Source organism: Salvelinus alpinus, chromosome 22 (assembly GCF_045679555.1).
Source record: "Salvelinus alpinus chromosome 22, SLU_Salpinus.1, whole genome shotgun sequence".
NCBI classification, from domain to species: Eukaryota; Metazoa; Chordata; class Actinopteri; order Salmoniformes; family Salmonidae; genus Salvelinus; species Salvelinus alpinus.
Window position 1 is genome coordinate 33,856,286 of NC_092107.1, and position 24,320 is coordinate 33,880,605.

General features: G+C 44.4%; 2 protein-coding genes and 1 pseudogene across 5 annotated transcripts; 1 reads left to right on the plus strand and 2 right to left on the minus strand.

Annotated features, from left to right (window-relative positions):
* Window positions 1-306: 306 nt before the first annotated feature.
* Window positions 307-4,302, minus strand: LOC139549656 (von Willebrand factor A domain-containing protein 7-like; annotated as a pseudogene).
* On the plus strand, window positions 3,039-8,796 carry LOC139549451 (sodium- and chloride-dependent GABA transporter 2-like). Its single transcript, XM_071359976.1, has 4 exons — window positions 3,039-3,125; window positions 7,434-7,530; window positions 7,848-8,018; window positions 8,266-8,796. The coding sequence occupies exons 2-4, from the start codon at window positions 7,471-7,473 to the stop codon at window positions 8,398-8,400; spliced, it is 366 nt and encodes a 121-aa protein (XP_071216077.1). The 5' UTR covers window positions 3,039-3,125; window positions 7,434-7,470; the 3' UTR covers window positions 8,401-8,796.
* On the minus strand, window positions 8,140-23,794 carry LOC139549448 (CLOCK-interacting pacemaker-like). 4 transcript variants are annotated; one of them, XM_071359969.1, is made up of 4 exons: window positions 23,335-23,794; window positions 13,767-13,943; window positions 12,682-12,905; window positions 8,140-11,267 (listed from the first exon to the last, which is right to left on the minus strand). In XM_071359969.1, the coding sequence occupies exons 2-4, from the start codon at window positions 13,933-13,935 to the stop codon at window positions 10,047-10,049; spliced, it is 1,614 nt and encodes a 537-aa protein (XP_071216070.1). In that variant the 5' UTR covers window positions 13,936-13,943; window positions 23,335-23,794; the 3' UTR covers window positions 8,140-10,046. The 4 variants fall into 4 exon arrangements, with proteins under 4 accessions (XP_071216070.1, XP_071216068.1, XP_071216067.1 ...); XM_071359967.1 differs by lacking the exon at window positions 23,335-23,794 and adding an exon at window positions 15,392-19,545 and having other exon boundaries at window positions 12,700-12,905; XM_071359966.1 differs by lacking the exon at window positions 23,335-23,794 and adding an exon at window positions 15,392-19,545.
* Between the last annotated feature and the right edge of the window lie 526 nt (window positions 23,795-24,320).

The window sequence follows — 24,320 nt, forward strand, 5'->3', positions numbered from 1 at the left end:
AGCTGTGAGGGGAACGGCACCTCAGTACCTTCAGGCTCTGATCAGGCCCTACACCCAAACAAGGGCACTGCGTTCATCCACCTCTGGCCTGCTCGCCTCCCTACCACTGAGGAAGTACAGTTCCCGCGCAGCCCAGTCAAAACTGTTCGCTGCTCTGGCCCCCCAATGGTGGAACAAACTCCCTCACGACGCCAGGACAGCGGAGTCAATCACCACCTTCCGGAGACACCTGAAACCCCACCTCTTTAAGGAATACCTAGGATAGGAGAAAGTAATCCTTTTGACCCCCCCCCCCCCCCCCAAATGTTCTGTATAAATAGCCTATAACATAAACGTAAATAGACCATAAATGTCTAAATTTGTATTTTATTCTAAAGTGTTATTAAAGTGTTATAAACTGTTGGCTGGGCTCCCTGCCTGTGCCATTAAACCCCTACAACTCATCCAGAACGCCGCAGCCCGTCTGGTGTTCAACTTTCCCAAGTTCTCTCACGTCACCCCGCTCCTCCGCTCTCTCCACTGGCTTCCAGTTGAAGCTCGCATCCGCTACAAGACCATGGTGCTTGCCTACGGAGCTGTGAGGGGAACGGCACCTCCGTACCTTCAGGCTCTGATCAGGCCCTACACCCAAACAAGGGCACTGCGTTCATCCACCTCTGGCCTGCTCGCCTCCCTACCTCTGAGGAAGTACAGTTCCCGCTCAGCCCAGTCAAAACTGTTCGCTGCTCTGGCACCCCAATGGTGGAACAAACTCCCTCACGACGCCAGGTCAGCGGAGTCAATCACCACCTTCCGGAGACACCTGAAACCCCACCTCTTTAAGGAATACCTAGGATAGGATAAAGTAATCCTTCTAACCCCCCCCCCTCTTAAAAGAGTTAGATGCACTATTGTAAAGTGGTTGTTCCACTGGATATCATAAGGTGAATGCACCAATTTGTAAGTCGCTCTGGATAAGAGCGTCTGCTAAATGACTTAAATGTAAATGTAAATGTAAAAAAACACAACTTAATTAATCATTGTCTGCTTTCCAGTGTCGGGTTTCCAGTTACAGTGTATTTTCAAGTGAGGAATTGAAGTCTAAAGTATTCTTCAAGTGGCCCATAAAAACAGAAGCCTTTTGGTTACAGAACATCTTTAAGCTTATTTGACATAGAGAAATATTCCCACATCAACCTACAGTGGAACAGTCCAAATCAAACTCAACAACAATGGAAACAGGAAGTAACTTTGCAGTGGCTTCTCTACAGCCCTGTTTAACACTCCACTCCTCTCCCACATACCCCTCTGCTGGCTGGATGTCAGATGGCAGCGCCTCACATTGCCAGCCCTGTCTCGCAGCAGGGGGAGGTGTACCTCACCCACAGGGCAATCCACCTGTCCACTGGGCCACATTCAGAGCAGGGTTACCTTGTACCAGCCTGGGTCTCAGTTCAGCATGGCCATTCTCTCCCTGTGCTAGGCTTGTCTGCTCCCTGTCTCTCTGGTTGTGGTTGGGGGTGGGCTGGTTCTCCTCTAGGCTGTCCCCTGGGGGGGTCTGTGGGGCTGCGGAGCAGGGTGAGAACGCCCTGACCCCGGAGAGCTGGAGGGAAGCCAGGCTCGAGAGACAGCCAGAGAGACAGTCCATCTGGCCTGGGCAGGTGTGCTCTACTCGCATGGTGGAACAAGATGGGGGAGACATGTCAGGATCCTGGGGGAGAAGGGGACAGGATGTGATATCAGGGATACTACACAGGAAATGATGACATATAGAGGGATGGGCAAGGTGATTAGTATGTGTACATTAAATAAACTGAAGAAAGGAGTTTTGCCTGTAACACACTTTCGGCACAGGGGCTTGGCCCTGACCCTAACCCTGACCCCTAACCCGGTCATGCCCTCTCCCCTCACCTGGGTCATAGAAGGGCACCAGCAGGAAGGTGCCAGACTGCTCGGGGGTGTTGGCGCGGGTCTGGATGATGAAGTGGGCACGGAGGCGGGCAGTGGTGATCTCCTCAAACATGCTGCCTGTGGAGTCCATAACAAACACCAGCGCTGGAGGCTGCTTCACACTGAACAGTCTGCACTCAGGAGAGTACAGCCAACAGAAGGAAACAGTCTGCCCTCGGGAGAGTACAGCCAACAGAAGGAAACAGTCTGCCCTCGGGAGAGTACAGCCAACAGAAGGAAACAGTCTGCCCTCGGGAGAGTACAGCCAACAGAAGGAAACAGTCTGCCCTCGGGAGAGTACAGCCAACAGAAGGAAACAGTCTGCCCTCGGGAGAGTACAGCCAACAGAAGGAAACAGTCTGCCCTCGGGAGAGTACAGCCAACAGAAGGAAACAGTCTGCCCTCAGGATAGTACAGCCAACAGAAGGAAACAGTCTGCCCTCAGGATAGTACAGCCAACAGAAGGAAACAGTCTGCCCTCAGGAGAGTACAGCCAACGGAAGGAAACAGTCTGCCCTCAGGATAGTACAGCCAACAGAAGGAAACATTGTGACACGAGTGGATTCAACACATTATGTGATAAGTACTGTATTTGTACCATGTTCAGTATATCAGCACAAATGTATATTGGATTGTCTATAGATCAAATTCAAATGTAATCATATCAAATTGCATTTAAAAAAAGTGCATTTAACATCATAATGAACGCTACATAAACCCACCCGAGGAAGGTAATGTAATGCACACTGTCTCGGAGGTCTCTCCGAGCACAGTAAGGGTTGCCGTGGTAGCGAGGCGGGCAACCTCCACATGGAGGTAGGGATGGGGGGAGAATAGTGGGGAGGTGCTGTCCTTATTGATATCCCCCTTGAACCCCTGGTGGCAACTGCTGTCCAGTACACCCCCTGTGACTACATTTCCCTGAGAAACAGCATTTATAAAGATTTATTTGGATTATTCAAAGATAAAGTTATGTGGAAGGACCACCAGAGGGCAGGCTGGGCTCACGGATAGTAGCCCAACAAGGCATGTGAGACAAGGTAACCAGAGGCAATTAAGCACAGCTGACGGTACTAATGACTGATTCTCTTTCCCCTATAAGAGAGAGGATGGAACCAGCAGAGGGGGGAAGACAAACGATCTCTGTAGAATGGCTACCAAGAGAGGGGAGCGATCGAAGAAGATCCATTAAGACGGTGACAAATCTGTGGTTGTTATTATAGTTTAGAGGTAATCGTCTTGTGTTCCTGTTTCATCTAAAGAAGAAGATGTATGCTGTTCCTTGGGAGATTCTCACTGACTGTGTTGGAGTGTTTGTATTGTCAGAAATCTCTCAATAGAGAACTGTGTTCAATCAAGAAAACCTACTCCTGACTAGTTTATTCCACCTTTCCACTTTAAAGTGACACCAAATGACTTGGTCCGCTCACAGTTATTATAAAGAGTAACAGAGACTTTCTCAAATGGATACCACACTCATGTTGAAGCTTGCAGACGTTTGAACATAGGCCTACCATATTTCAAGGTTTTTGAAAGATTACAAATAACTTAATCAATATATCTGACTCAAATGTTAGTTCTACAATCTACACAAGGATGAATATAGCTAGGCCTCCGTACCTTGTGGTTTGGGTGGGTAGGTGCAGAAGTACCCGAGGGTGAGCAGTAGAGGGTACTGCTGACTCTGGGTCAGCCTGCGCAGGAGATTGTCTCTGCAAACAGGTAGGAGTGTCCTCTGTGGATGACAGGTAGACAGTGAGAACCATGAACACAAATCTCATTCATATCACCCACAATGTGTTTTAACTGTACCTCTTGCTACAGGGAAGGCTGGCTGCCCAGGCTGCAGCCGGTGGAGGTATATGGAACGCTGACGCATCTCCACCCGGTTGCTATGGCTGTAGAAATCCTGTTCCCAGAGACAGATAGTCAGCGTCCTGCAGGTGTGTGGGCACCGGTTAATCGAGGTACTATGTACATGTAGGTACAGTTATTAAAGTGACTATACATAGATAATAACAGAGTAGCAACAGCACAGAAGGTGGTGGTGGTGGGGGGGGGGGCATTTGATTAGATGTTCAGGAGTTTCATGGCTTGGGGGTAGAAGCTGTTAAGAAGCCTTTTGGACCTAGACTTGGTGTTCCCCTACCACTTGCCATGCGGTAGCAGAGAGAACAGTCTATGACTAGGGTGGCTGGAGTCGTTGACAATGTTTTGGGCCTTCCACTGACACCACCTGGTGAGGAGGTCGTGGACGGCAGGAAGCTTGTCCCCAGTGATGAACTGGGTGTTTAGTCCCAGGGTCCTACGCTTACTGTCGATCTTTGAGGGCACTATGGTGTTGAACGCTGAGCTGTAGTCAATGAATAGCATTCTCACATAGGTGTTATTTTTCTCCAGGTGTGAAAGGGCAGTGTGGAGTGAAATAGAGATTGCATCATTTGTGGATCTGTTGGGGTGGTACGCAAATTGGAGTGGGTCTAGGGTTTCTGTGATAATGGTGTTGATGTGAGCCATGACCACCCTTTCAAGGCACTTCATGGCTACAGACGTGAGTGCTATGGGTCGGTAGTCATTTAGGCAGGTTTCCTTAGTGTTCTTGGGCACAGGGACTATGGTGGTCTGCTTGAAACATGTTGGTATTACAGACTCGGACAGGGAGAGGTTGAAAATGTCAGTGAAGACACTTGCCAGTTAGTCAATGCATGCTCGGAGTACACATCCTGGTAATCCGTCTGGCCCTGCGGCCTTGTGAATGTTGACCGGTGTAGTGAAATTATTGTAATAAAAAAGGAGAGACTTTTACATTTCTTCAAAACAAGTCAACTTTATTATTTAATTACTGCAGTAATGGAGCTGGTCGGTAATCACACCTGGAGGTGATCACTGAGAACTCAACGAGCGGATTTGAGCCACAGAATTTTATAGCAAAGTCCATCCTCCTGGATGTTCATGCCAAACAACAGATGTAGGGAATGGGTCACAAGGTTACAAATAATTCATAGCAAACAGTATCAGCTGTAAATACTGTCCTCATTGTGTAGAGACCAGGGTCTGGCCCCGAGCCATTCTCTCCCTGGTACCTTCCAGTCAGACACACAGACACTAATCATGCTATGGAATGAGATCTTTATCACTTAGAAATGTCCTTGTTTTTGAAAGAAAAACACATTTTGTGTCCAATAAAATGACATCAAATTGATCAGAAATACAATGTAGACATTGTTAATGTTGTAAATGACTATTGTAGCTGGAAATGGGAGATATTTTATGGAATATCTACATAGGCGTACAGAGACCCGTTATCAGCAAACATCACTCCTGTGTTCCAATGGCACGTTGTGTTAGCTAATCCAAGTTTATCGCTTAAAAAGGCTAATTGATCATTAGAAAACCCTTTTGCAATTATGTTAGCACAGCTGAAAACTGTCGTTCTGATGAAAGAAGCAATAAAACTGGCCTTCTTTGTACAACGTTGTGTACTACTCTCTTCACAGAACAGCGCAAACTGGCTCTAACCAGAAAAGAAAGAGGAGTGGGAGGCCCCGGTGCACAACTGAGCAAGAGGACAAGTACATTAGAGTGTCTAGTTTGAGAAACAGATACCTCACAAGTCCTCAACTGGCAGCTTCATTAAATAGTACACGCAAAACACCAGTCTCAACATCAACAGCGAGTTCCATTGTCCAGTGTCTGTCTTTTGCCCATCTTAATATTTTCTTTTTATTGGCCAGTCTGAGATATGGCTTTTTCTTTTCAACATCCCGGAGTTGCCTCTTCACTGTTGACGTTGAGACAGTACCTGCTATGAGGACTGGATCATGCCGTGGTCAGACTTGGGAGTCAGAGTGGAGGTCTCTCTGACTGCGGCTCCTCTCTTCCACAACAGAACAACAGTCAGAAACAATAGACAGCCAATTACTGTTAAGATTCTGGCCCTCCAGAAGCTGGATCGTGTCTTGGGAACTGTGGACATAGATATAAAGAGAAGACAGGTGTTAATCGTTGAGACAAAGCAAAAGCCCCTTTGATTTAAATTAAATAAACAACTTTATGAGTGCAAGAAGATGGAATGCAATTCCTCCCGATTTGTAAATTGTCATCATGCTAACTTATTGATGTACTCTAGAGCCCATGTCTTTGAGTAGGGTCCTTTCAGGACTCAGTAACTTATTGAAGGATTGTAGTTGTCCAAACTCAACGGTAGCAGTTGGAATGTGTCTGTCTGAGTCAATGAGTACATTTCAGACTCATGCTGCTTCAGTCATGCTGGCTGAACTTGGAATAGATACCAGCGTTCAGAACACAATGGACGGACAGACATATGGGAGAGACGGGACAAAAGAAAAAGAAAGGATGACGACCTGGGTCAGAAGGAAATGTTGGTGAAGGTGATGGGCCTAGGTAACATGTGGAAGTTCCCCTACCTCTGCTACAAAAATGGTGGAGGTGAGTCCATGAAGGAGAAGGTGCACTGGTTATTCAAATGATGATCAGCTGAACAAATGAGGAACTTAGACCATTTAAACGCATGTATTGTACTGTGTATTGTACAGTATCATACATTATGTTCTCTCTACCTGATTAGAAGCCTGTGTTGACTTCCACTCTCAAACCAGACAGATGAACTCAGCCTTTGCAGCCACTGAATTCTGGGAGTAAGTTTACGGATTCAACATAGCTTGATCTTCCAGTTGGCCACAACATTAAAGACCATGTTTGTTTGTGTACAATCTCTACCAGTCTGTTTCTCTAGGCTGCATGTGCTGGTCATCTGGGGGGGTATAGTGGAGGTGGGCAGTGTCAGGTGCTGCTGTCTCTCACCCCTCTCGCTGTGTCTCTCTCTCACCATGTGTGTGTGTGTGTGTAGCTGTGGTCTACTCAAAACTCTCTTCTCCTGTCCCCATGGTGGGATGTATGTGTTCCAGCTGTTTGACTACTATGCCTGTAACGGAACCTGCCTGCTCTTCCTCTCTGTGTTCGGGGCCATGGAATGGATATTTGGCGAGGCTGATCAAATTATATTGGTCACATACACGTGTTTAGCAGATGTTATTTCGGGTGTAGCGAAACGCTTGTGAACTAAACTGGAATATATTTCTGTCAATGATTGCATGCCCAATAAAAGATATATAACATATACATATAAACACTGTGGTGCCATAGAATCCTATATAAATACAAACCAGTATCATTCCAGTATCAGTCTTATTGAGATGATAAACCTGATATCAATGCAACATGCCAACATCTAGATATTTATTTAATTTAACTAGGTAAGTCAGTAAAGAACAAATTCTTATTTACAATGACGGCCTACCCCGGCCAATGCTGGGCCAATTGCGTGCCGCCCTACGGGACTCCCAATCACGGCCAAATGTGATACAGCCTGGAATCAAACCAGGGACTGTAGTGACACCTCTTGCGCTGAGATGCAGTGCCTTAGACTGCTGCGCCACTCGGACACATTAACATGTCTGTCTCTACCCAATCTAACCCACCAGGTGCAGAGTGTATGGTGTGATAGAGGACACGATAGGAATGAGGCCTAACCCCATCTTCAAGCTCTTCTGGCTCTACATGACCCCTCTGGTTTCCCTGGTGAGTTCCAGGCTTTGATGGGCAGTAATGGCATGCAAGACTCAAGGTTGTGCAATTCTATAAGACACCAACAGATGGCACTATCACACTGCAATAGGTTATACATTCATGGCAGCTCAGCTATTAAGCAGAAGGAACCTGTTGCATGAACTTTCACTTGCTTTACACAAGCAACTATTCACATGCTCACGTCTTCGAGAGATAAAATTATGATAGTGTTCTCAAGAGCAACAAAAACGACTGATCTGGAGTTACTTTAAATGTTAAAAGCATATCTTCATGTTGAAGAAATCCTAATTTCCTCTCGTCTCTCCCAGGTGTCGCTCATCTGCTCTCTGGTGGAGTACCAGCCCCTGACCTTCAACTGCTGGTATGTGTACCCAGGATGGGTGCATGTTCTGGGCTGGCTGTTGGCCCTCTCCTCCATCGTCCTGGTCCCCGGGTGGGCCCTGCTGCAGATCTGCACCGGGACAGGCAGTCATAGAGAGGTGAGTGTGACTGACCTGTGACCGGTGTTCAAACACGGTTTTCTTCATGGATTGGTCATAGGATAATTATGTTTAAAGGATCAAATTGGAGGACTTATAGATCTAAAATTATTTTTGTAAACTGAGTGGGAGGTATAATTTATTCACTGCAAAATGACCAGAAAGTATTTAAGAAACCAACTAACTCACTTGAATCATTAACCAGTTTTTACATGTTGATGTGCTGACTTTCCCCTCAACTCACCAGCGTTTCCTCCACCTGTGTCGGCCGGACCATGACCTCCCGTTGACCCGGAAGAGAAAGACTAAGCCGGAGCACATGACCTCTGGAGCAGAGATGGAGGTACTCATGACCGCAGCAGGGGAACCCACGGACAAATGAACTGACACACACCTAGAAAAGCTTCTGCGTCAAAGTTCTTTGTATACTGATCATGTATCTTAACACAACATCTAGCTGCACTCTTGTATCCTTACCAACATGTTGATAGAATACCATTGATAATGAACAATGGTGCATGTTTCAATACAGTGTCATCATGTTCCATATTTGAACAGTGCGTCACCACAATACATTTGAAAGAACATAGCCCAAGCACAGAGCGAGCAACCTAGAGACACTGCAGATGGTCATTGTACTAAACAAAACACAATGTTCTTTCAACTGTCCCCACTCAAGGCTTAACATGGGTTACTGGCAGCTCATGATGTACCTTTCTGAAGTCACTCCAGTTTACATGGTAGCAGTTGTAGTCACTATTAAAAGGTCATCTCATCATCTCATTCTGTCACTTTCTTATTATGAAAGACCATTTTTGGCCAATATAAAAGCAACTTTAACTAATAGCATTTTTGTTACGTAAATTAGTGCTTTACCTCAATTACATTTTTATAATCCTTATTAGACATCAGAAACATTGATGAATTCCCCACAAAATAATGCTTATCTAAAAACACAAATTAAAGTAGATAAAAAAATTAACTGTCTTTATGTCACATAGAAATGTGTGTATTGGCATTCCCTTAGATGAGACTCAAGAAGCAAACACACACACACCTGGTTTTGTCAATACTAAAACAATCAAAGACCAATGTTAATACATAATTCCCTGGTAGGATCTTCAAGATCCTGAATGAGATAGCCTTTTATGTTTCAATGACATCTTTAACCATACGATACGTTTATACACAGAGTGTACAACACATTAGGAATATTGAGTTCCACCCCCTTGTGCCTTCAGAACAGCCTCAATTCACCAGGACATGGACTCTACAAGGAGTGGAAAGCGTTCCACAGGGATGCTGGCCCATGTTGACTCCAATGTATGGCCTTTGGGTGGTGAACCATTCTTGATACATATAGGAAACTGTTGAGCGTGAAAAACCCAGCAGCGTTGCAGTTCTTGACACACTCAAACCAGTGCGCCTGGCACCTACTACCATAGCCTGTTGTTCAAAGGCACTTAAAAATCCTTCTTTAACCTGTGTTCTCCCCTTCATCTACACTAACTGATTGAGGTGTATTTAACAGATGACATAAATAAGGGATCATAACTTTCACCTGAATTTACCTGGTCAGTCTGTTTTATATATGGCAAATACAAAAATAATGTACATTGTCAGTATAATTTCTCTATACGTAGTGAAGTTTATCAAAATGCAACAAGTCTTGATATTCAGCTCACTAAATGGTAAGCTGAAGCTGAGTTTTTATGGCAGGCAATGAGTAGTATTCAGACGCTGTCCAGAAATATACAGTGTAGCATTGTGCTGTCCTGTCGACATTGTCTCACGCGTCATTAAACCTTCAACCTCTTCCCCTCAGCCTCTCTAGGAATTTCCTCAAGCAGTCTTTGAAGAGGCCAAAACATAGTCTTTTTTTGGGAGGCTATTAATGTCTCTGTCGGGGTAACCGTCAGAAACATGTTACTATACAGACTACATACTTTGGGTTCGTTGGAGCTGAAGTGAAGTGACTGTTAGAGGGTTACAAACTGGCCAGGTGCCCTGTCTTTCCTTGGGCAGGTGCTAGAGAAGACCACCATGGGTGGAACTGTCAGGGGGCATGATGGTGACTGTCTCAGGGGGTTTGGCACTGGCCTGCCCAGAGTGAGAGCGGGACGTGGTGATGCTGACTGGAGAATGCTGTGACAGGGAAACAGGGCAGTACTGTGGGAGCAGATCTGACATGGGGGCCAGGAGGGGCGAGGGTTGGGCCGGGGCCTCCAACCCATTGTGGGTACGAGTGGCAATATTAGGGTCAACTGAATCTCTCTTGAAACTGGCGTCCCCTCCCACTCCTGGCTCTGGACTATAAGTGTTGTGATCCTCTTCACTCCTCAGGTTCTCGAGGCTGGGGTAGCAGCCTGACTGAGCCATAGCCTGGTGTATCCTCTCCCAGCCCGCATTGGCTGTGTTGGCATTGGGGTCGTTATTATCAGGGTCACTGTTATAGGGGTTGTTGTTGTGGTGGTTGGCAGCCTGGTACAGCAGCTGTGTGTGCTGGCGGAGCTGGGCGATGTCTCGGTCTGTGGCGTTGCTCTGGCGGAGGAGGTCCTGGGTGCGCAGCGTGATGTCAAGCAGGCCTGACTGGCTTAGGATGCCCACCGTGTTCAGGAAGCGCCTGTCACGCGCCGCACTGAACAGGGACAGGCCTGGACCGTGCCTGCGGGGCCACCTCCTGGCCGATAGGGGAGAGGAGCCACCGGAAGAGGAGGAGGCAGTGGTGGTGTCGGAGCTGGACATAGAGCGGGAGACAAAGCTGGAAAGTGTGGAGGGAGAGCGGGGGCTGGGGGAGTGGGAGGAGGCAGGGCTCCTCCAGTGGGACAGGCTTCTCTTGGGGTCTGGCTGCTTGCGGACATGTTTTCTGGATGGTGTCAGTAAGTGAGTAGTAGTGGACACCTCATCCCTCTTGTCCTCTGTACACATCCTCTTGTCCTGGCTTTGGTCCTCCCTGCCAGTCCCCTTACCATGGGGGTCCACTGGGGTCTTGTCAGATGGCTTCTTACTGGGATGGGGAGCGATACGAGGGTAGGACTTAAGAATGGGCAGGTAGGTTCTGCTTTTTGTTTTCATAGCTGTGCTGTCAGATCTCCAGGACTGTGTTCTGTTGGGCTTTGGGGATGCGGGTGAGGCCGAGGCTTCACTGGGCTGCTGAACCAGGATCACATGACAGGGGCCAGAGTCATTGGAGCTTCCTCCTCTGTTCTCCCAGTTTAGCTGGTTCTGGAGGTGATGGTCTGAGCCATTCTGGGGGGGGGGGGGGGGGGGGGTAATTGAAGCCAAAAAGAAAGGAAAGATGAAGGGAAGATGAGAGAAAGAGAGGCAACTCCTCGTGCTAACACATACTGTAAAGAAAAGGGAAACTTATTTGAGCGGACTTGCTGTAGGAGGATTGTGAACAAGGATGAGTCTTGTGCCATCAAATACATCCCTAAAACCATTTGGTCATTCTGACCTGGTTCACAGTGACATTTATTAGACAACTCATTTCCAGATGCTTTCTTCCTCACACTCTGTCCCCGTCACCTCCTCTTCCTCCTCCACCTGTAACCCCCTCTTCCTCCTCCACCTGTCCCCATCACCTCCTCTTCCACCTGTAACCCCCTCTTCCTCCAGTCCCTGTCACCTCTTCTACCTGTCCCTGTCACCTTCTCTTCCTACTCCACCTGTACCTGTCAACTCCTCTTCCTCCTGTCACCTCTTCCTCCTCCTCCTGTACTTGTCACCTCCTCTTCATCCTCCACCTGTACCTGTCACCTCCTACACCTGTACCTGTCTACTCCTCCTCATCTACCGGTCACCTCCTCTTCCTCTTCCACCTGTACCTGTCACCTCCTCTTCCACTTGTCACCTCCTCCTCTTCCTCCTCCACCTGTACCTGTCACCTCCTCTTCCTCCTGTCACCTCTTCCTCCTCCTCCTGTACCTGTCACCTCCTCTTCATCCTCCACCTGTACCTGTCACCTCCTCCACCTGTACCTGTCACCTCCTCCACCTGTACCTGTCACCCCTCTCCTCTTCCTCCTCCACCTGTACCTGTCACCTCCTCCATCTGTCTACTCCTCCTCATCTACCGGTCACCTCCTCTTCCTCTTCCACCTGTACCTGTCACTTCCACTTGTCACCTCCTCCTCTTCCTCCTCCACCTGTACCTGTCACCTCCTCCACCTGTACCTGTCACCCCTCTCCTCTTCCACTTGTCACCTCCTCTTCCATCTGTCCCTGTCACCCCTCTCCTCTTCCTCCTCCACATGTCCCTGTCACCTCCTCCATCTGTCTACTCCTCCTCATCTACCGGTCACCTCCTCTTCCACCTGTACCTGTCCCCATCACCTTGTCTTCCTCCTCCGCCTGTCCCCTCCTCGCCCTCCTTTCGCCTGTCCCCTCCTCGCCCTCCTTTTGCCTGTCCCCTCCCCGCCCTCCTTTCGCCTGTCCCCTCCCCGCCCTCCTTTCGCCTGTCCCCTCTATTTCTGTATCTATTTCTCATTTTTATTTGTTACTCCATTTAGTTTTGCTGTCCTATGATTGGTCACCTCCTGCCATGTCTTTCTTCACAGTTTCATGCTCTCGTCCTGCCACCTCTTCAATGCTTTTCAATTAGGAACATTTTTTAAATGGAAATTTGGTTTACTTTATCAATTGACTACTGAAATGGAACTGACCTCAAGCCTGCCTCCCACCTCTTTGAGCACCACGTTCTTGATGATGAAGATGGAGCCAGTGAGGTCAGGGCTTCCTGGGCTGGGGACCAGGATGTGATTCCCCTGGAGAGGGGCCTGCTCGGGCTTGACCTGGCTCTGAAGACCCTCCCCTTCCCTGGGCTCACTCACGCTGCTGCCCTGGTTCTCTCTATCCGCATGGAGCCAGTCTGTGCAGCTGTTGTTGTCTGGAGGAGAGGAAGAAGGGGAGAGAGAGAGAGAAGCAAGTTAAGGGAAGAGATGAGTGTAAAGAATTGAAGAAATACAGACGGATTGAAGGGGAATACAGGGGGGATGGGAGCTGTCCTCACAAGAAATGACACACAATTATGTTTATACCGTTTCCCACTGGTTACTGAGTGAGTCATGTGTATCTGTGAGGTCATACTCACACGTCATCAAGGACAGTAATCTACTACTCATCATAAAGGAATTCTATCAGCAATACTACTGAGTAGACTACAGGCTTGAGGTCTACAGGCTTGAGGTCTACAGGCTTGAGGTCTACAGGCTTGAGGTCAGTTCCATTTCAGTAGTCAATTGATAAAGTAAACCAAATTTCCAATTAAACAATGTTCCTAATTGAAAAGCATTGAAGAGGTGGCAGGACGAGAGCATGAAACTGTGAAGAAAGACATGGCAGGAGGTGACCAATCATAGGACAGCAAAACTAAACGGAGTAACAAATAAAAATGAGAAATAGATACAGAAATAGAGGGGAAAGGCGAAAGGAGGGCGAGGAGGGGACAGGCCAGTGAGCATGTAGACTACACGTGTGTCCTTCTCTATCTAGGAATACAACACCTCAGACTAGTTGGTTGCACGTCACATACTTGTCATACTGTAGTCAGTAATTCATCCTATTGGAAGCTGTGACTTGCACTGCCTGGCCTGTGTAACACTGTGTCACCCTGTGTGTCATGACTCATGATGGTCACACAGTCTGGCAGTGTGAGAGTTTACAGGAAACACATTGAGTGAGAAAGAGCGAGGGGGTGGGTGAGTGACACGTTTTGGAGTGAGTGAGTGTCCGGAACGTTCTCCCTCACCCGAATATCCAGAATCTTTTTCAGAGCCGCAGCGAGAGCCTCTTCTGTTGGACTCTGTGTCTGCAGTACTCCTTGAGGCCAGCAGGGTGGCAGTGTTGCTCCTGTCTTCGGCATTCTTACTGGATGCACGTGGCTCTCGCCCACTTAGACAAGCCTGTTCCAGAGGCATACTGCGTCCTGGTGGAGAACCAAATACACCACTGAGTAACATTTCCATGGAATATGTTTTAAAATGCATCGGCCTATGGTACTTCAAAAAGCTACTGTCATAAAAATAGAAACACCTTGGCTCCAAGTAGCAGAAAAAATAAAAACTACTCATTGAATATTTTTATGTGTTGAAATGACATTATGCTGCTGGATACATAATCTCTGATTTAGCTCCTCCTCCTTAGTCACTTCCCCCTCCACAGCCTGTTCCCTTTGCCTGGCTCCTCCTCTTCACTCCTAGATACATCAGGGTCCCGTGTGTGTGGACTGTACGTGCGTGTCGTGAGAATAGTGGGTGGGTGGGGAAGGGGGGTTGCGGCTATGTGTGTTTGGTAATATCACATCCACCCACTAATTAAACATCACCATGACAAAATACACCGTTTTTGCATGTGTTGACCAGGCATGATGGGAGACGTTAAATCATGGTGGTTACCATGGACATGAGAGCTTCAGAAGTGATTTAGCACATTCATGTGTGTGGGATTAGTCTTTAGAGCGATATACTGTATGCGGATGTGGTTCTTTATGTAACACTGTCACCCTATAGGTCAACCCTGTTCTGACAGACATGTTTACACAATTTGGTATTTCCTCCCTCCATCTCTCTTTCCCCAAATCTTTCAATTTTCTCTGTTTGAGTGACAGTATCTTATGTCCAGGATAAGAGAGAGAAAAAGCCCCACCATGAGTCTGACCCGATCGACCCCATCCTTTCTGTTCTGACCATTAGACTACCCACACTGTCAGCTGAATTTCAACTGTCGAGGAAAACCTATGTGTCTCGTGGAGAAGAGCTTTAAGTCAGTCATGGGACTTGTAAGCAGAAATATTGGTTAAAAATCAATGTAATAAACAATAGCTGACAAAATGAAATATATTTGCACCTCAAGCTTTTTAGAGGGGCACAAAGTAAGGTTGTGCGACTATATAGCCCCCTGAGAACTGACACTTTCTTGTACATGATGATACCCAATGGCAGGTTTTATGACGTTCCGACTAAGCAATTGTTTATAGGTAACTTTCTGTGGTGTTATTTTGTAAACAAAGGGCCACTAGGACAAACGTGTATGATGGGTATCAAACGTGCGCTGTCACAACTGGGGGCTCCTCCCCTTTCCCTTATGTAACATCACAACTTCGGCAGAACAGACAAACTTGCTCTATTGCTTTACACATTAGCAAATGCGATATACAAAACGCAGGAAATAAGTCAGAAATATTTAGGCCTAATAAATAAATCAAAAGAAAGAACATGACAACTATATTTGTCAAATGTTTTAATACTTGCTTAAGCATGGTCAGCAGGTCAAAAAGTCCACATATAAAGCAACTGTGATCAGTGCACCTTTTACATCAAATTATTGTTTCAAAAGTCTCAAAGTATATTTAAAAGAAAATCACCAACACCTTACCTCTTACCTCCAATATCAATTTAGACTCTTTGCCACTGGTGGTTGACTTCACTTGCATAGCGCTCCGTCTCGCCGTATTGTTGACTAGAGCACCCAATTTCTAGCTCTATCTTTCAACGCTTTCCTTATGGAATGTCATCTATGCGTGTCTATCGCTGCGTTTCTATTACATCTATCTCATTCAATGTATAAACTAGCTAACGGGATGTGAAGACTACCTATAGCCTAACGGTTAGATCCTACGAGACGAGTCCTAATTCCAAAATTGATAATCGGTACCCAACCTGAAAATGGCCCCGCCTCCTAGACCTCCCTGCGGGTTTCCACTAGTTGCCACAGCCACAAAGTTAAAATTGTCTACAGGCATATTGTAAACATTTATGAAAAAAAGAATGTGCTTTTTGATCGTAATTTAAGTATAAGGGTAGGAGTATGGTTTAGGTTAAAGTGAGGTTATAATCGAATTTTAAGAAGATACATTGAATAAATATTTCAGGGTTTATGACTTTTCGGCTGACTAGTGATGACCCTTCCCTTGCTAGAATGACAAACTGTTTCAGTTGATATCAAGAGATTGGGGCGGAAGGGCCGCGCGCAAGCAATCTGGGAGGATGTAGCATAATAAAGACTACATCGTTTTCTGGGCACGTGTAGGGGTGGGGACCACATGAGTTTTGAGCTGACGTGACTGGATGAGAACGTCAGGATTTTAAGAGAGGTTTTGGACAGAATATCATAGGGACAGAGATCCTATTAATTTACCTAATTGTATGGGGACAAAGCTCTACCTATTCTGTTATTTCTATACCATGTTTCTTTGGGTTACTGGACTTGTATTGCTATACCCTAGGCTACACTAAATGAACAGCCTTTGTCAACTGGACTAATGAGAAAAGAACGACAGGGAAGCATGGTGTGATTTAAAAATAGATACATGTAAAAAGAGATACATACATGGTGTGATTTAAAAATAGATACATTTAAAAAGAGATACATACATGGTGTGATTTAAAAATAGATACATGCATACATGTTTTTCCTTCCCTACAGGGTGAATTAGAAATGCTAGATTGTTGCTACATTTCACGTGTCTCTCAGATGTGAAATGTGCCATAGTTCATCAGTCAGCTGGTCCAGAACACATCCACATGGCTCTCGTACGGCAGAATGACGTATTTAACGCTTCTCGGCCAATGACTGCCACGGATCTGCTCGAGCACGTGAGCAGAGCCTAAAAAGGCGGGGTTAGGCAAACGAGCACATGCTGCTAGCAGACAGAGCACTGATGGTTCAGCCAGAGAGACGATAGAAACCCGGACAAGTGGTGTAGCACAGTTCCACAAGCGGTAGCCGTGCGTGGGTAAAGTCACCGCAGAAGACAAGCGGAACTTTAGCGCTGTTAAAGCAAATTTTCTTGCAATTCTTTACATGTTTCCATTATGTGTATTTATGTGATATGAGTGACTCAAATATTACAACAAAATCTATGAGCTAATAAACATATCTTAAAAAACAGCTGACATGAGCTAGTTGATCTGGACATTTCTGACAAGTTACAAGTAGCTAAATTTGGGAATAGCTGAGCTATCACACCACATAAAGGAACAACTTTTTTTCTTCATAAAATGCGATTGGGGATTTATGTCAACTCCATTACGATTATTGTCCAACAAGTGTTAAGGCCTTTATTTAATTCTAACATTAGATGATTCAAATACGTAATAGAAATCTCCAAACGTTTTGGTTTTATAGCACTATTAAATGCCACAGGGCTAATTTCGTTAGAATTTTGGCATGTTTTTCCAAAATTTAGAACATAAAACATTTATAAAGCAAACATCCCTTAAGTCTAGCACAGCAAAGAAGTCAATTGTTTAAGCAGATGTTGCACAACAGTGATGGCCATAATTCTTCAAATATAAATAGATATTCAAGACACTTTTGCCCTCAATTTTTTTTATATACAAACATTGGTAAAATATGGAAAATTATTCATTTGAAAATCCCAAACAAAAACAACTATTCTAAGATCTTTCAGCACTTGTTGACGTTAGCCCAAAATCTGCCGGAGTTGACAAAACATTAATTTTATCATGTGGAAACCCTAGACCCACTCTAATTTGCATACCGCCCCAACAGATCCACAGATGTTGCAATCTCTATTGCACTCCATACTGCCCTTTCCCAACTGGACAAAAGGAACACCTATGTGAGAATGCTATTCATTGACTACAGCTCAGCGTTCAACACCATAGTGCCCTCAAAGCTCATCAATAAGCTAAGGACCCTGGGACTAAACAACTCCCTCTGCAACTGGATCCTGGACTTCCTGACAGGCCGCCACAGGTGGTAAGGGTAGGTAATAACACATCCGCCAAGCTGATCCTCAACACAGCGGCCCCTCAGGGAAGCGTGCTCAGTCCCCTCCTGTACTCCTTGTTCACTCATGACTTCACGGCCAGGCACGACTCCAACACCATCATTAAGCTTGCAGATGACAACAGTGATCATCGACAAGACAGCCTATAGGAGGAGGTCAGAGACCTGGCCGTATGGTGCCAGGACAACAACGTCTCCCTCAATGTGATCAAGACAAAGGAGATGATTGTGGACTACAGGAAAAAGAGGACCGAGCACGCACCCATTCTCATCGACGGGGCTGCAGTGGAGCAGATTGAGAGCTTCACGTTCCTTGGTGTCCACATCACCAACAAACTAACATGGTCCAAGCACACCAAGACAGCCGTGAAGGCACAATAAAACCTATTCCCCAGGAGACTGAAAATATTTGGCATGGGTCCTCAGATTCTCAAAAGGTTCTACAGCTGCACCATCGAGAGCATCCTGACTGGTTGCATCACTGCCTGGTATGGCAACTGCTCGGCCTCCGACTGCAAGGCACTACAGAGTGTGGTGTGAAAGGCCCAGTACATCACTGGGGTCAAGCGTCCTGCCATCCAGGATCTCTATACCAGGCGGTGTCAGAGGAAGGCCATACAAATTGTCAAAGACTCCAGCCACCCTAGTCATAGACTGTTCTCTCTGCTACCGCAAGGCAAGCGGTACCGGAGGGCCAAGTCTAGGTCCAAGAGGCTTCAAAACAGCTTCTACCCCCAAGCCTTAAGACACCTGAACATCTAATCAAATGGCTACCCAGACTATTTGCAATGCCCTCCCTCTTTTACACCGCTGCTACTCTCTGTTGTTATCATCTATGCATAGTCACTTTAATAACTCTACCTACAGCTGAAGTCGGAAGTTTACATACACCTTGGCCAAATACATTTAAACTCAGTTTTTCACAATCCTTGACATTTAATCCTAGTAAAAATTCCCTGTTTTAGGTCAGTTAGGATCACCACTTTATTTTAAGAATGTGAAAGGTCAGAATAATAGTAGAGAGAATTATTTATTTCAGCTTTTATTTCCTTCATCACATTCCCAGTAGGTCAGAAGTTTACATGCACTCAATTAGTATTTGGTAGCATTGCCTTTAAATTGTTTAACTTGGGTCCAACGTTTCGGGTAGCCTTCCACAAGCTTCCCACAATAAGTTGGGTGAATTTTGGCCCATTCCCCCTGACAGAGCTGGTGTAACAGTCAGGTTTGTAGGCCTCCTTGCTCGCAAATGCTTTTTCAGTTCTGCCCACAAATTTTCTATAGGATTATGGTCAGGGCTTTGTGATGGCCATTCCAATACCTTGACTTTGTTGTCCTTAAGCCATTTTGCCACAACTTTGGAAGTATGCTTGGGGTCATTGTCCATTTGGAAGACCCATTTGCGACCAAGCTTTAACTTCCTGACTGATGTCTTGAGATGTTGCTTCAATATATCCACATAATTCTCCTTCCTCATGATGCCATCTATTTTGTCAAGTGCACAAGTCCCTCCTGCAGCAAAGCACCCCCGTGCTTCATGGTTGGGATGGTGTTCTTCGGCTTGCAAGCTTACCCTTTTTTCATCCAAACATAACGATGGTCATTATGGCCAAACAGTTCTATTTTTGTTTATCATCAGACCAATGGACATTTCTCCAAAAAGTACAATCTTTGTCCCCATGTGCAGTTGCAAACAGGCTGCGCCTGTGCCCAATCATGTGAAATCCATAGATTAGGCCTAATGGATTTACATTTACTAATTTCCTTATATGAACTGTAAATCAGTAAAATCGAAATTGCTGCATTAATATTTTTGTTCAGTATAATTAGCACAAGGTAGCACAATCAGTCTTCTGTAAACAAGCAATGTGACATGGCGATATGTCCATATGGGAACCCTATATAGGTGCGTATCAATTTTACTTTGTTTTTTGAAAATTATTTATTGCTGATATGAAAGGTAAGGTCTTCATGCTTCATAAACTGTACCGCCATGTGTGTTAGAGTGTTCACACTTGGTCCCTTTAATCCAATTTTTGTGAACTCAGTGCGGTTTGCCCAATTTTCTTTCAGTGTGAACACGCCAAAGGAACTCAGACCCGTCAAGAGACACCGAAGCCAAACGAACTGAGACCATCTCGCTTGAATTCCTCGGTCCAGTTCCCTTTTTTAGGTCAATGAGAACACAAAGCTCCCCAGGTTCGCTTGTCATTATTCCCACACCACATGCGAGACTACTGTAAAACAGTTTTCCCTGCCATAACACTAAAAAAGAGAAAAGATGTTGGTTGTGTTGCATTTCAGCAGATTTTGTGCGTTTTTGTGGATTAATTCATGTGAAAAGACATTCTTTGGGGGGGGGGGGGGGGACTTCAGAACAATCTTTTGAAAGTTATTAGAGCGATACATGATTGGTAATGGTGTTCTACACTGCCTTTGTGTCCCACATGTATTTAAACGTGTTAACAAGACAATATTGTTAAACAGCCAGGTTATCACCAAAATAATTATAATAGTAGCCTTACTTTAAAAAAAATAATGCTATTAATGCCAATACTGTTGTCTATGCTTGTTTTGGCTTAATTCTTTGGGATACAGGTGCACTTGTAGTCAGAAAGGCCCTTATCTTGTGAAGGCAACAGTAGGCCTACATGATTTTATTCATAACGCATTTATTATTTTTGTGGAGCCTACATTACACAAGGCTCCACTTTTTCTTAAACATTACACAATTTTTCATAATGCATTTTATACAAGGCTATGTCGAATTTTATGAGGGTTGGCAGATTGGATTTTTTTTTTTTTTTTTTGTGGTATCAATGAAGGTGTTTGGGGAATGGGGATACATTTTATGACTGTGTATTATAATGTCCAAACACTTATACACACACACACACACTCACCTTGTTTGTACTCATGTTATAGCCAACTCTTGACTTTTGTATGAATTACTTTTGATCAAATATTTGTATCTAGTTGTATGTATTCATTATCTTTAACTGGTTAAATGTTTGTAGTTTGCATGTTTCAATAATGATTAACATACTTAAATAGTTGTAAATCCCTGCATCTTTTAGCTTTTGGTATATTTGGCATTTTTACACAGAAGAAAGTAATAATTAATCAACACACTACTATAAGTAAATGGACATGACATGTTCTAAAAACAAAAATTGCTCTCCGTAAATAAATGGTCAGGAATGCTCAGTCTGAAGCCATTCGGCTATAATAAAAAATACAAGTTATATCAGCTTAATTTTTTATGTACAATCTACAGGGTTATAATATGTTGGGAAAAGTGGTGTAGGAGTTTGAAATTGATTCAATACCCTAACCCTAACCCCCAGGATGGATCAACAGAGATTCATATTACTGGTTTGCATCCTAAAACAAGGATAGTTGTGTTCTGCTGCATAACACACTTTGTCTACCCATATGATGTGGATCATTGTCAGATTATCTGATATACAAGCTTCAGTAACAGAACGCCATGGTTGTAATAACACTTTAAACAGGTCATTTTTAAAATGTGTACTGTGTGTTTGTTTTGAGTCCACACTGGTCATTTTACTTATGTAAATTAGACAGTCACAGAATACTTTCTTCTGAATAACTGGTCAGGGCATAGCACTTTCCATTCAGCTTCAGGCAACTTGGATGTACACCTGTAGTGACTACTTCTATCCGTCACGCCCATTGTTCACTAGATAGATGAATGTAGTTACACCCAACACAATGTGAAAAACAGAATGCATCCAACCACTAGATCACATAACTAGACGTGAGCTGGATGTGATCCCAAAGCTGGCACCAATGTAGCAGAGGAAATTGACAGCTGCAACAGGAACTCTAACCAGGGCTCATACTTGGCAAAGTGAGCTGCAACAGGGACTCTAACCAGTGCTCATACGTGGTAAAGTGAACTCTAATGGCCGTTGTCACGAAAGCCTAGTATTCCTCTGGGCAGAGGCAGTAGACCTACAATGCTGGCATATGCCTTGTTACAATAGCCTAAGTACATAACATGATTCACATGACCATGAAACGACTTTGGAAGTGCCATAAGTTAAAGCCAACATAATTCATTATTTTACATGAACCTGTTTAACCGCATTGATATTGCTTAATTGATCATAGTCCAGCCTTGTTATAGTTGCATTATTTTTTGCAGGTCTTCTGTTTCCCTACATTTATTGTTGAATTCATTTCCCATCATGAATATGTATCCCCATTCCCCAATCAAATACATTCATCAATACCCCAAAAATTTAAATAACACAAATAAAGCTTTTTACTCCAATATGACAACCCTCATACAATCCAACATAGCACCAGTATCCCAAACTATTAAGTGAAAACAAGCATAGAAAACAGCATTGCCATTAATCAAAAATAAAATGAATGTAGGACACACAAAAAGGCAGTGTAGAACACCATTGCACAAAATGCATTGCTCCAATAACTTCCCAAAGAATCTTCCAAAGTTAGCCCCCCAAAAATGGATTTTCCTATGAATCAAGTCGCACAAAAAATGGCCTTTTCCTACGAATTTTCACACGAAACAAGCCGCACAACAACACAATCTGCTGAAACACTTTTTGTACATATTTGCACGAATTGAGTGTGAGATTGTGTTGGATGACGATGTGCAGGTTCGAAGGGTTAAAAAATTGTGCCGTTTTTGGATGTTGATTAGTGATTATCAAATGTTTTTAGTTCAGATTATTTGTTTGCAATATGTGACAGAGGCCAACACAGCTTCATAAACGGAATATTCGATTGTGTGGTTTGAATAGCGTGAGAAGACAATAGGGACATTAAAGGGGTATTAGTCTACATTGGGTGAACACCTTTCATCACAGCATTATCTGTAGTAAATTCTTCCAAAATGTAAGTGGTTAGCGTATATATAGCTGTTTATAACATGTTCTGGTGGAATGGCTTATCCTGCACTTGGTAAAAACCTGTTGAAAAACCTGAGTTGATGTTGAAAAAATATATTGGTTATTTTCTTAACATAGCAATGTGAAAGCAAAGGACTCAGGCCAAAAGAAAGTTGATGTGAACTGGAAAAAGAGTTGAGTCCTCATTCAAAGGCAAGGGTAGTACATAAACAGCCTTATTATTTTTTACCCCGGAGTTCACTTTAAAAGACTGAGATCAGTTATTTTAAAGAGGACTATATGTGAAAACACCCTTAACAAAACTCCCCCGTACAGAAGATGCCTTCGTGTAATGGAACTGAGCGTCATGATCAAGGGCTACACATTTTCTATGAAACCAGTCCCAACCCCAGAAAGTTCATATTCCATTTTCTATGAAACCAGTCCCAACCCCAGAAAGTTCATATTCCATTTTCTATGAAACCAGTCCCAACCCCAGAAAGTTCATATTCCATTTTCTATGAAACCAGTCCCAACCCCAGAAAGTTCATATTCCATTTTCTTACTTGGAAAGGGATAAACAAACACGCAGCTGTGGGTCACCTGCGCGTATTTAAATGTTTGGACACTTTATGGGACGTTAAATAAACTTTACGCATCCTATTTAAACGTTGAACTCACCTTCTTGTGTAAATCCAGCAGTGGCATGGAATCGCAGAATACGGTCTTGGCCATGATGCTTCGAACCGGAGACTGCAAATTCACTTAAGAGGACCTGCAGCTACTTGAAACGACAAGGGACGGCCGATGAGAAACGAGAGAAAAACACAGTCAACATTATTTTAGGGTCCGCTAATAAACACACGTGATTGACTAATTGGGGGTGGACACGTAGATATCACGACTTGCCTGTGCTTGACTGATGCCTGATCAGTTCACAGCCTTATATATTCAGTATGAATTTGGCTGATGAGGAATACAGTTGGTCAATTAGGTGTTTGGTAAACTGGGCAGAGTTAATTAACCTACATCAATCAACTTGAAATTCAAAACTTTTACAATACTATGCTTGCTTTATTGGTCTATTTGCATGGAAATTCTTACTTTTTTTGCTGTCATGGTACCCAAATAGACACACAACATACACATCACAGGCTGGGAGCATGGGAGAGCATCGCCCCTAGAGAATTGGTGGTAAAGTGCCTTGCAGAAGGGGCACAACGGCAGAAGATAGCATATGGGATATTGAACCCGGTAACCCTAATGAAGAATGAGACACTTAATTCAGTAAAAGTCTTTACTGGCACATAATTGAAAATATAAGCTACCATATACTGTAGCAGGTAACACCTGTTACAATGTAAAATCTTGCAACATGGGGGCTGAAACTGTCTACCAGGACATAGTCTTCTCCCTAAAAGATTGCTTGTTATTGAGTTGAGGTTTAGCTGGGGAGGAGCAAAGAGTTCTTGGTACATCAGCATTGAGATATGACATTCGTGACTACTGATCACATTCAAAATACAGAGAAGCAAGGTAATCACTGTTAAGCTCCAACTCAAATTCCATCTACAAAGCTGCCGATTCTCCTTCTAGCCTACAGATCATCAAGCCTTTTTGGTATTTACATAGCCAGTGAAGAGTTCCATATCGATTGTCTGTGTGTA

Coding starts and splice junctions, on each gene's coding strand:
- LOC139549451 (XM_071359976.1), top strand. CDS start 7,471: ATGAGGCCTAACCCCATCTTCAAGCTCTTCTGGCTCTACATGACCCCT. Junction 7,531..7,847: donor TGACCCCTCTGGTTTCCCTG/GTGAGTTCCAGG, acceptor CGTCTCTCCCAG/GTGTCGCTCATCTGCTCTCT. Junction 8,019..8,265: donor GGACAGGCAGTCATAGAGAG/GTGAGTGTGACT, acceptor TCAACTCACCAG/CGTTTCCTCCACCTGTGTCG.
- LOC139549448 (XM_071359966.1), bottom strand. CDS start 15,449: ATGCAAGTGAAGTCAACCACCAGTGGCAAAGAGTCTAAATTGATATTG. Junction 12,906..13,766: donor AAAAGATTCTGGATATTCGG/GTGAGGGAGAAC, acceptor CCTCTCCTCCAG/ACAACAACAGCTGCACAGAC. Junction 11,268..12,681: donor AGGTGGGAGGCAGGCTTGAG/GTCAGTTCCATT, acceptor CCCCCCCCCCAG/AATGGCTCAGACCATCACCT.